Genomic DNA, 12,118 nt, shown 5'->3' on the forward strand with positions numbered 1-12,118 from the left:
ACACATGTGGGATCTAGCGGGTATTTGCCGCACGTCTCGTGTGGCATCGACACCGTCCCGCCCGCACAAGGACGTTCGGGTGCACCCAGTCGCAGCCCACACGTCCAGTGTGCGGCGCAATCATCCACACGTCCGGGCGAGCGACCCCATGACCCGCACGACCTCTGTTGGCCCGTCGTCCCTCTTCGCCTGCGAGCCACAATAGCCATCGGCCATCGTCTCTGACCTCCGGATCGGCGAATCTCCCCTACCTTCGTCTTCCTTCTCTACGTGCCATGGCAACTGGATCGGATCGCTAGCGCCACCCCTCCCCATCGATGGAAAACACGGCAACAAGCTCACAGAAAAGGTAAGAAAACACATCGTCCTCCTACCTCCTCCTTCCACCCACTCTCTTCCACCCCACCCCCCAATAATTGCCCATGTAGATGGCGATTGGATCGACAATCGCATGGCAAACATACCACAGACAATCTAGATTTGTCTTGCATGGCTTTACAAATCACATGAATCTGGCTGTTCATGTGTATTCTCCTTTGCCCTCCAACGAACATAAAGTTGCCATGTTGTATCGAGATCTGATCTAATCATTTAGGTTGCAGTTACTACCAGCAGGTGCTCGAAAAGTATGTTTAGGATTCACTAAGAGTTGGCAAAAACGATGGGGGAAATGTTGAAAACAGTTCGGAAGCAAGGCAGAACAGAGTATTTTTTGGGAGGCACATATGTAGGGGGAAAAATAGGTGCCACCTATATATGTTGTTGGTTGCGATCATGTTATGTTGTTGGTTGCCATCATGTTATGTTGTCAGTTGCCATCATGATATGTTGTTAGTAGCCGCCAATTCAACATGGGGGTTGCCATCCAGATTGTAGAAAAGAGAATAAATATGCATGCCCTATCAACAGAAATGCACGGCTACAAATGTTTCCTACTTGGCAATCTGTAATAGTTGTTTATGCTAGAATTTTGATAAGATTGCCGTGTTTCCTTTTATGTGGAAACATAAAAAATGGAATTTGAATAATAATGTGTTCTTATTCATGCAGTGTCTGAAAACACAGTGGGAGGAGCGGAAAAAATGAATCATGAAGAATGGGCTGATCCTTGGTTTTCCGGAAGGCCGCAAGCGCCACCTTGGGATGCAATAGAGTACAATCAACTCATTTCCGCAGGACCATTGCTGCCACTACTAGAGCAATACACGAGCATAGGTACGATGCATGGTGAAAAAGGGACAGTTGACAAGTTTGTGGACTTGAAAATGGCATTCTACTTATGTACTATAATGACAATGTTCGCAGGTTCTTATGACACAACCACACAGGCAGAGATACCATGGCAAGTTGCAACACAGGGGGCTATCGGTGATAGATATGCGGGAGACCAACTTCAAGTAGCAAATGTGGCAAATCAAGGTAACGCAAGAAAATAGCATGTTGATGTGGCAAAAAAACTTGCAAGGATGGAAAGACTTATGAGTATTTTGAAAAAACACAGGACCATCGTGCAACACATTGCAACCGGATACCTGCCATCAACGTCTTACACAGGTGAGACATATGAAATGAACTTGCGGAAAGTGTATCAGAAAAGGAAACTAGATGAGCTTGGTGTTTATGTGCTGTGAAGAAAAATGAAAAAAAGTTGACATTGGCATTTGTAGATGACAGAAATCAGATAAAATGATGGGAAGAGCACCTGCCGGGCCTGGGCAACTGTATTTGCCATCTATGGACAACTACATCTGTCAAATTAAAATGTATGCTTGTCAGTTGTCATGCCTGAACAACTGCAGTTGCCATGTCTGAACAACTACAATTGCCATGACTGAACAAACGTGATTGCCATGTGTGAACAACTACAGTTTCCATGAGTGAATAACTACACATGCCATGTTTTAACAACTACAATTGCAAAGCCTGACCAACTGCAATTGGTCAATGCTTATCAACTGTAGTAGGCTTGCATGATGGACTATGTTTGCCATGATTTCAAAGCTAAACTTCCACGTGATGCGTCATGGAAAAAAAATGAGATTGAACATGTTTCCATAAAAAAAAGTAAGAAATATGGCATCCATTCTTATGATATACGTTGACATGATTGCAGGTTCTTATGGTACAACCACACCAGCAGAGGTTTCGTGGCAAGATGCACCATTGCAGGCCATCGGTAATGCAGATACAACACACCAACTTGAAGTGGCACACCAACTTCGATTGGCACATGTGGCACAACAAGGCACTTTGTGAACCAGGAAAACTCGTGCGTTTGCTTTATGGAAAAACATTGGGAAATTGCACTTGACATGGTGGTGGTGGCAACTATAGTTGCCACCAAGTGAATACGTCCATTAGTCATCTATGATCATCTGGATTTTCCAATTACTCTATATGTATTTGCCATATGAGATTATCTGCATTTGCCTTGTAGGCTCATATCTAGAATGCCTTTGATGTTAAGATGTTGATTGCCATGACTTGGTAATTGCAGATGCCATATTATGTCAATTGTAGCTGCCATGGCTGGAGAACTGCAGTTGTCATGCATGGCCAAATGCAGATGCTTAAAGACTTGCATATATGCATGATGTCATGCCAAAAAAAGATGGGTTACAGTTGCCATGATTTCAAAGTTGCACATTCCAACAATTTATACATGTAACTTGTACAACTGCAGTTGTGTACCATATTTCAGATGCACTTCCATGAACAATCAGATGCAGCTGCCATATTTCATTTCAATGAATATTTCGTTCAAGGAATACTGCTTACACATGTACCTGATTTTGTAGAAGCTTCAACAAAAGTCAACAACAATGCAGGAACATCTACTGCGGGTACCTCAGAGCACATGAAAGGTGCGTTCCATGAGCCAGTCACCGGTACTACGAGAAACAATGCGGAATCAGTGTCAGAACTGGCAATCGTTGCAGCAATGACGACAGGCACACCTCTGTTGAAAAATGCATGACATATGCTCGTAAGCAAAACTAAGCAGCTGACAAGAAAAGAGGACTTGCGGAAAAGGCATGCAAAAACAATGCCATGTTGCATATATGAATTTTGCCACCTCCCCGAACACAATTTAGCAAAAACTGAAACGCGGATGACTGAATAAACAAGCTAACTAGCAAAATTTGGGTTCAATCAGAAGTTGCCATGTTCTAAAAATATCTACGTTGCCATGTTTGCGCAAAAGCAAAATATGTGAAGTAAAGTCTTAGTGTGTGAAAGTAGGTAATTGCCATCTGCTGAACAAGAATAACAGAGAAAAATAACAACTAAAAAAGGTGTAACAAAATGGCAACTGAAAAAAGGTTTGCGTCAGATGAGGGAGTTGCCATCCAGCAGATTGAATTTGCCATGTTGGCAATAAACAACATGGAAACTGAGGCAGTATAGTGGAACAACCCACTGCCATTATCCAACATATAATGTGGCAACTGATACATTGACTTAATAAAAAGGGAGATGCCATCTAGGAGATTCAAGCTGCCATGTTAGCAGTAAACAAAGTGGCAACTAAAGCAGTATAGTAGAGCACCCAACTGCCATTGTCCAACATAGGACATGGCAACTGAAATAGTTGATTCAGAAAATTAGTTGCCATCTAGTGGGGTAGATGTAGATAAATAAGTGAATTGAAATTGTCATGTCTGACATTATCCCACACGTCACAATTTCAAGTTGCCACGTTAGCAGAAAACAAAGTGGCAACTAAGGCAGTATAGTGGAACACCCAACTGCCATTGTACAACAAAAAATGTGGCAACTCACACCTTGGTATCATAAATAGGAATTGCCATCTAATAAATTCAGGATGCCATGTTAGCAGTAAACAGAGTGGCAACTAAGGAAGTATATTGGAACACACAAACTGCCATTATCCTACATAGGACATGGCAACTGACACAATTGATTCGGAGAATTAGTTGCCATCTATTAGGATACATGTAGATAAACAAGTGCATTGAAATTGCCATGATTGCATTATCCTACACATCAAAATGCACCTACACATCAAACTGAGGCAGTATAGTGGAACAACCCACTGCCATTATCCATGCGTGTGGGCGAGTTGCCAGACACCCACACGTGTGGGCGTTAATTTTTTTTAAATATGGTGAGACCCACATGCCGTCTCCCGGTTTATTTACCTCCTTTTGGAGCTACTACTACGTGGCAGACGCCGTCGTGGCGGGCGAACGTGCCACGCGACGAGGCCTGGCTACCTAGGGGCACCGTCTCGAAAATTTGCTGCCTTTCCCTCCCAAACCCCGAAACCAAAATCCCCATTTTCCCTCTCCCCCTTCCAAATCTTCCCCGGCAAGGCGCCGCCCCTCCAAGTCTCTCTCCAACCTCCGCACGACCGCAGACTGCAGCAATCCCCCGAACCCTAGCCCCCCCTCCGATCCAGGCACCCCCCCCCCCCCCCCCCACACGGCCCTGACCGCCCGCCATGGCCTCCCCCGCCGGCGACGACGACTTCGACGACCACGACCTCTTCGCCGGCGTCCGCTTCTTCCTCGTCGGCTTCGACAGCGTCTCCGAGTCCCAGGTGCGCGCCCCCGCCCCGCCCCGCCCCTTCTCTTCCCACTTCCCCCCCCGCGCGCCCGGCCCTTTTTCTGTCGGACGCTAACCTCCGTTGCCGCCTTTCCTGCAGTACCGGTCGGAGATGGTGCGGCGCGGCGGCGCCGACGCCGGGAGGCTCGGCGGCGGGTGCACCCACGTCGTCGCCTGCGGCCGCGTCTACGTGAGTCTCGCATACCACGGCTCTCCCGCTTCTTGTTTCTTCGCCGTGGCTTTCTTGGGGATCTGGGACCGATTTGGGGCTTTGCGTGTGCAGGACGACCCCGTGTGCGCGGCGGCGCGGGCGCAAGGGAACAAGGTCGTCAGCGAGCTCTGGGTGGACGATAGCCTCGACCGTGGTTTTCTCGCCGACGCCGACAGGGTCCGTTTCCTTGCTAACATACTGGCCACACTTCTGTCACTGGTTTAGTTTCCTGATGAAGCAGGATTTTTTTTCTTTGCCAGGTTATTTACTGGCCAACAAAAGATTTGAACGGAATACCAGGCAGCGACTCGCTGCAGATTTGTCTGACCGGGTACCAAAGGAATGACCGTGAAGATATAATGGTAACGGCTTGCCACTCGTATCTCCCTAGTCAAAAACTCTGAAGCACGAGTTATGGCAGCCTTTAGTTGACCCTTTAAACATAACACATCAAGGTGGAGTTTTTGTCACATCGTGTTGTTCCATTTTTGACTTATAATAATCCCGTTCTAGAGCTTCCTTTCGAATTCATAGCATCATGACCGATGATCTGTAAGGTGTTTTCATCATTGCAGCACCAATTTAAGTGGAAGTGCATGTAACATTGAGCGCACATGCTTCAGAGTTGAATTTTGTTTTTGTTGGGTCAGCTCAACCCAAAAGAACTGTGTCACACCCATGGTTAGCTATAGAATACACTAGCCTCACGTTTCTGATTTCTTTGTAGTATTCCAGGAGTTGAGTGACTGCTTTAGATGGTGAAATGTTAACTACTACTCCCTCCGTTCCTAAATATAAGTCTTTTAAGAGATTTCACTATGGACTACATACGGAGCAAAATGAGTGAATCTACACTCTAAAATATGTCTATATACATCCGTATGTAGTTTGTAGTGGAATCTCTAAAAAGACTTTTATTTAGGAACGGAGGGAGTACTATTTAGTTCATCTGACCATAACATATAGCCCAATTACTTTTCTTTTTTTCTATAGCAAACAGTTCCTATTTGGTTTGGACCCATCACATGGGTGTCATATATGTAGTCTTGAGGATAATTTTGTTTACCTGTCCTTATGTTGATGCCACAGTACCTTGTTTTTGTGGAATTTGTTGGCAGATTCCTGATATGTAGTCGAGTTCATGGATTTTGTGGTTCACCAGTTATATATCTTGACTTATAGTGTTCCTTTTTCATTCTAAATGCAGAAAATGGTCTCTTTGATGGGCGCACAGTTCTCCAAGCCTTTGTTAGGGCATGTAGTCACTCATCTTGTGTGCTATAAATTTGAAGGTTTGTTACTTTTAGCAGCCAGTCAGTGCCATAAATACGCATATACAAGTCATTTTTGTTTTGTCGCTTTTCGCTCCACGCACTTTCGTTGCTGTTATTTTTCAGTACTGACCATACATTTGTGAAAGCTGACATGAAAACTTTATTTCTTATTACTGTTATTTGTGGCTCTTTGCTTTGGATATGATGCTTATAATTTTGTTGCTAGAACTAACTCTATGGACCAGTAAGAAACTAAGAATCTTATACCCAAAATTGGTATCTTGGTGTCACATAGACTTAGCTAGCCAAATTAATAAAAATAATACCAGCCACTCTGGTTCACGTTTTAGGTCAGAGGGAGCCGGCACAAGTGGAAATGTTGAGTAAGAATTTTTGATGTCATTTGGTGGTTGAACACTACTTGAACGCATAGATGGCATCACATTGTCAGTATTTGCTTTTCTTGTCTTTATGTGAGCCATATAAAAGTAATCTCATGATCATAGACAACCTTTGATATTTGTGGTGTACAAAATATGATGCCCGCGTGCTCCTGATCTTTCCTTTTCCAGTTTGGTTTCTTCCTTTTCTGTTTTTGGTCCTTGTAGTTTGAACTGCTGGTTTGTGATAATAGAAACCGGAGAGGAAGATCTTTAAATAGTGTTTTATGATGAGCATAAGAAGTTGTGAGATTTGGTAAAAAGTGTGCCGTGTATCTTGGGAAGAAAAGTTACTCTTTGTATCGCTTAGAAAGCCTCTGATGAAACATAGGCTTCTCAGTAACTTCAAATAAATCGCAACATGCCTATCGAATGTCTGTTTTGGATCATTTCTTTGTGCATGAGAAATTGTTATATGCTCCTTGATTGTGACATCTTGTTTTTTCAAATGAACCAGGTGAGAAGTATGAGCTTGCCAAAAGGCTGGGGATCAAGCTTGCTAATCACCGGTGGTTGGAAGATTGGTACTGCACATAAGCTTTTCTTTATAATAATCTTAACTATAAAGTTCACATGTTAAATATAGTTATATTATTGATTTTTTTTCCTTTGCAGCTTAAAGTCATGGGAAATTCTTCCAGTAGATGATTATAACAAGAGGCAAGTAAAAGTACAGTTGCATACTCCCAACCCAAGGATAATAATCTTAACTATAATGCTTGCTAGGGAAATTAATTCTGTCTATTTATTTATTCAGTAGCTGGGAACTAGAGATAATGGAGGTGCAAGCCAAGGATTCAGAAGATGAAGTAGAAGATGATCGAAAGCCATTCAACAACAGATCTGGAGTTAAGCACACTCCCAACCCAAAAAACAGCATAGGAACTTCTCACAATCCTGAGGTTGATGTACCTATTATTCCCAATGATAATCAAAATATGGCTGTGGATAGACATCTGAACACTCCAGGTCAGATCAGAAATGAAGAAAGTGTCGTCAACAATACACATGATATCGCAGCTCAAGGCACTCCTAACATTAGTAGGTTGGCAAGTTCTGATAACACTGATAGTGGTGCTCCCGTTCAAACTCCTCCTGTTATCAGTGGCAATAGAGAGGAAGTTGCAGTAAGAAATTTGAACAGTCCAAATCAGGTCCAGCCAGCAGAATACAAATATGTTGGTACAGACATTGCAACTGGTGCATTGGGGACCCCAAGCTCAAGCAGGATGACAGTTTCTGCTAACCATCATTCCCATTCCCCAGATGAGACCCTCATGGTACCAAAGAACATAGCAACTCCTATAGCAATGAATGCAGGTGCCCACAGTGCTAGCATGGAGGTTGATGGTTCAGTGGTTAACAATGGCAATGCAGAAGTTTCTGAATCAGGGATTGAAAAAACGATTCCTCACCAGTATGCTGGTGTGACCTCTAAAAAGGGCTCCAGTAGTACAAGTACAACAGAAAAACAAACAACACCACTGAAGAAGGTTCCACTTAGCAGAGTGGCGAGTGCCCTTGCTAAGAAGCAACAGAGTGTTCCCTCTAAGTTAAATGATGCACATGTAGGATCCAATTTGGAGTTCACTAAGGTGACTTCTCAGGAAAATATTGAGACCCAATCCTCAGATGAGACCGTGATGGTACAAACGAACATAGCAACTCCTAGGGCAAAGAACCCAGGTGCCAAGAGGCCCCACAGTGCTAACATGGAGGTTGATGGATCAGTGGTTCACAATGACAAGGCAGTAGTTTCTGAATCAGAGACTGACAAAACGATTCCTCACCAGCATGCTGGTGTAACGTCTGAAAAGGGCACCAGTAGTGCAAGTGCAACAGAAAGGAAAGCAAAGTCCCCAAAGAAGGCTGCAGTTGGTGGAATGAGAAGAAGTGGTCTTGCGAAGAGGCAACAGGGTGTTCACACTAAGACAAATGATGCACAGGTAGGATCTGATTTGGAGTTGGGTAAGGTGACTACTCAGGAAAATACCGAGATCCACTCTTCAAGTGAGGCTCTCATGGTACCACAGAACATAGCAACTCCTAAAGCAAAGAATGCAGGTGCCAAGAGGCCCCGTGGTGCTAGCATGGAGGTTGATGTATCATTGGTTGGCAATGGTAAGGCAGTAGTTTCTGAATCAGAGACTGGCAAAATGATTCCTCGCCCGCATGCTGGTGCAACCTCTGAAAAGGACACCAGTAGTGCAAGTGCAACAGAAAGAAAGATAACACCTCCAAAGAAGGTTCCAGTTGGTGGAGCGAGAAGAAGTGCCCTTGCGAAGAGACAACAGAGTATTCACACCGAGTTAAATGATGCACATGTAGAATCTGATTTGGAGTTGAGTAAGGTGATTTCTCAGGAAAATATCGAGACAGACCCTAAGAGGTTTTGTAGCGGCGCAAATGATGATGAACATGGAAGAAAGTCACCCAAGAAGTTGCCTAATACCAGAGTGAAAAATACAGTTGTTAAGAAGTCTCGAAAATCTGACACCAGCACGACCATTGAACCACCAGTTGATAAAGCTGAAACAGTCCCTGCAGAGTCACTGTTTGATGACTTGTTTCCTTCAGAAAATGTTAAAGATGACCCCAAAAAGCTTTCAAGCAGTGCAAGTGTGGATGGTTGTGGCACAGTTTCCCCTGAGAACATATTGAGAACTAGAGTTAGGAAAGTGGTTGCCAAGAGGAAAATAAAAAATGTGGAAGACAAGTCAGGCAGCAAGCATTGCAAAATTGGTAGTAGCATTGTATCTGCAGCTAAAACATTCTCATCAAAGAGAATGGAAAGTGAATGCAATATTGAGAAAGCAACTGCCGGCCAAGACTCCCTGAAAGACAATAATGATGGTACGAGAGACGTATCTGAATTGTCTTGCGAAGATACTGTCACAGTAGACAAGTCAGAAGGAATGCACAATTCCAAGTTGAGAAGTAGTGGAAGAAATAAAGCTCCTGCTTCAGAGCATGACAATGATAACCAACAAGACCATGGTGATCTCAGTTTGAAAACCAGTCATGGAAATGGTGGTTTGAATTCCAAATTTGCTTTGAAATCAAAGAACAAAACAGGTATGCTTGACAAGCATGGAGGGATAGACAAGTCAGAAGGAATGCACACTTCTAAGTTGAGATGCAGTAAAAGAAATCAAGCTCCTGCTTCTGACCATGACAACGATAACCGACAAGACCATGGTAGCAAAGATACTGTCACTGTGGACAAGTCAGAAGGAACTCACAATTCTAAGTTGAGATCTAGTGCAAGAAATAAAGCTCCTGCATCAGAACATGACAATGAGAACCAGCAAGATCATGGTGGCAAAGATACTGTCACCGTAGGCAAGTCAGAAGGAATGCACAATTCTAAGTTGAGAAGTAGGGGAAGAAATAAAGCTCCTGCTTCAGACCATGACACTGAGAACCGACAAGACCATGGTAGCAAAGATACTGTCACCGTAGACAAGTCAGAAGGAATACACAATTCTAAGCTGAGATCTAGTGCAAGAAATAAAACTCCTTCAGACCATGATAATGAGAACCGACAAAACCATGATCTGAATTCCAAATTTGCCTTGGAATCCAATTGTGGAAATGGTGATCTGAATTCCAAATTTGCTTTGGAATCAATGAAGAACAACACGGACGTTCTTGAAAAGCATGGAGGGATTGAAGGAAATGGAGCTGGAACCTTGATCACATTGGACCCTGCATGCTTTATTTTAAGTGGACATCGTCAGCAGAGAAAAGAATACCGGTCAATACTTAGACGCCTGAAGGGACGAGTTTGCAGGGATTCACATCATTGGGCATATCAAGCAACACATTTTATTGCCCCGAACCCCCTTAGGAGAACTGAGAAGTTCTTTGCAGCTGCTGCTGCAGGCAGGTACAAACTGAAACCGTGATCTAGATCCCTAGGAACTTAAATTTTGCAGTATAGCTAACAGTTTCTTATTTACTTATTTTATAGTCCTTCGTCAATGAGACCAGAAAGAAAATAATATACTGCTTAATTGAAAAAAAAATGACATGTTTGCTACATATGCACGTGGCTTGCATTTTGTCTTACCTACTTACTATCTTGCTAAAGTCTGCCACGTCACAAATCTGAATGTTAGCTCCTTTTCTCCTGAAATAGGTGGATCCTCAAGAGTGATTACTTGACCTCTTGCAATGAGGCTGGCAAGTTATTGGCTGAAGAGCCGTTTGAATGGTCTGGTACGGGCCTCAATGAGGGTGAAACGATTAGCTTTGAAGCTCCCAGGAAATGGCGTGTTCTAAGGCAGCAGATGGGTCATGGTGCCTTCTACGGAATGCAGATAGTCGTCTACGGACAGCTCATTGCTCTGTCACTGGTGAGTCTTGTTTGTCAATCAACTTACCTGCCAAAATGATCAGTGATAAAATACTTCTGACAGAGCAATGCATGCATTGTGAGCTTATGTAGCACCTGCATCCTAGCAACCTCCCTGCCATACGGAGGTTCCATCGTTCTTTGTCCTCCGGTTCATCTTAAGAACTTTCTTGTTCATCCCTACCAGGATACGGTGAAGCGTGCGGTGCGTGCAGGCGACGGCAACATCCTAGCAACCGCACCGCCATACACTCGGTTCCTGGACTCCGGTGTCGACTTCGCTGTGATCTCAGCGGGCACGCCCAGCGTGGACGCATGGGTCCAAGAGTTCATCCGTCACGACATCCCGTGCATCAGCGCCGACTATCTGGTCGAGTACGTCTGCAAGCCTGGCTACCCCCTGGACACGCACGTCCTCTTCAAGACGAACCGTCTGGCCAACAAGTCCCTGGACAAGCTGCTGAAGAACCAGCAGGAGGTAGCCACGGATAACCTGGAAGCATCCGAGGACGATGGCGATGATGACCTGAGCTGTGCAGCCTGCGGGAGCACGGACCGGGCGGAGGTGATGCTGATCTGCGGCAGCGAGGACGGCACGGTCGGCTGCGGGGTCGGCATGCACATCGACTGCTGCGACCCTCCCCTGGACCGTGTCCCGGACGACGACTGGCTGTGCCCCAAGTGCGAGGCGCCCAAGGCCAAGAAGAAACCCCCGAGGGGCGCGGCGAGCAAGTCGAGAGGATCATCCAAGCAGCGGAGGTGATTCTGGTTCTCTCGTCTTGTGTAGTACACTCCCTGTTTTATCGAACACAGACAGAATAAAGTGTATAACGGTGTGTAATATAAGCTTTGATATCGACAGAAATGCCGCCTCAGCATTTCTCTTGTAATAGTTGCTCTTTTTTCATCCACAGCAGTTTTCACTTGGCTTTTATCAGTGTGCAGTGATAGTGATTATGATTTGTTGTAAAACCTTCCGAGCGGAGGAGTGTCTTCTGCAACTTCCATTTCATTTGGTGTTTTTGGTGTATGTGACTTCCATTCAGTTTCCCTCTGTTCACAAATAGTAGTATAAGATGTTCTGGATATTTCAATATGGATTATATACATACTGAAATGGGTGAAATAAACACACTAAAGCATGTATATAATGGTTGATGGTATAATAACAATATCGAGGGACATCTACATGGAACATTATGAACGGCCGATGTGAACAGAGAGTTAGTTCGCCTCCTTAATTTGGTCTCCTTGCAGCGGCAGCATC

The 12,118-nt window shown here is 44.4% G+C and overlaps 2 protein-coding genes across 2 annotated transcripts; both read left to right on the plus strand.

Annotated features, from left to right (window-relative positions):
- The first annotated feature begins 202 nt into the window (after positions 1-202).
- On the plus strand, positions 203-2,607 carry LOC123133732 (uncharacterized). Its single transcript, XM_044553148.1, has 5 exons — positions 203-349; positions 1,051-1,215; positions 1,306-1,419; positions 1,502-1,554; positions 2,114-2,607. Exons 2-5 carry the CDS (start codon positions 1,083-1,085, stop codon positions 2,309-2,311), a joined length of 498 nt encoding a protein of 165 aa, XP_044409083.1. The 5' UTR covers positions 203-349; positions 1,051-1,082; the 3' UTR covers positions 2,312-2,607.
- A 1,802-nt stretch (positions 2,608-4,409) lies between these two features.
- On the plus strand, positions 4,410-11,872 carry LOC123136092 (BRCT domain-containing protein At4g02110). Its single transcript, XM_044555375.1, has 10 exons — positions 4,410-4,564; positions 4,670-4,759; positions 4,853-4,957; positions 5,041-5,142; positions 5,988-6,072; positions 6,952-7,018; positions 7,110-7,154; positions 7,252-10,383; positions 10,636-10,852; positions 11,039-11,872. The coding sequence occupies exons 1-10, from the start codon at positions 4,466-4,468 to the stop codon at positions 11,612-11,614; spliced, it is 4,518 nt and encodes a 1,505-aa protein (XP_044411310.1). The 5' UTR covers positions 4,410-4,465; the 3' UTR covers positions 11,615-11,872.
- Positions 11,873-12,118: the final 246 nt, after the last annotated feature.

The sequence above is a fragment of the Triticum aestivum genome, chromosome 6B (assembly GCF_018294505.1).
Source record: "Triticum aestivum cultivar Chinese Spring chromosome 6B, IWGSC CS RefSeq v2.1, whole genome shotgun sequence".
Classification (NCBI taxonomy): Eukaryota; Viridiplantae; Streptophyta; class Magnoliopsida; order Poales; family Poaceae; genus Triticum; species Triticum aestivum.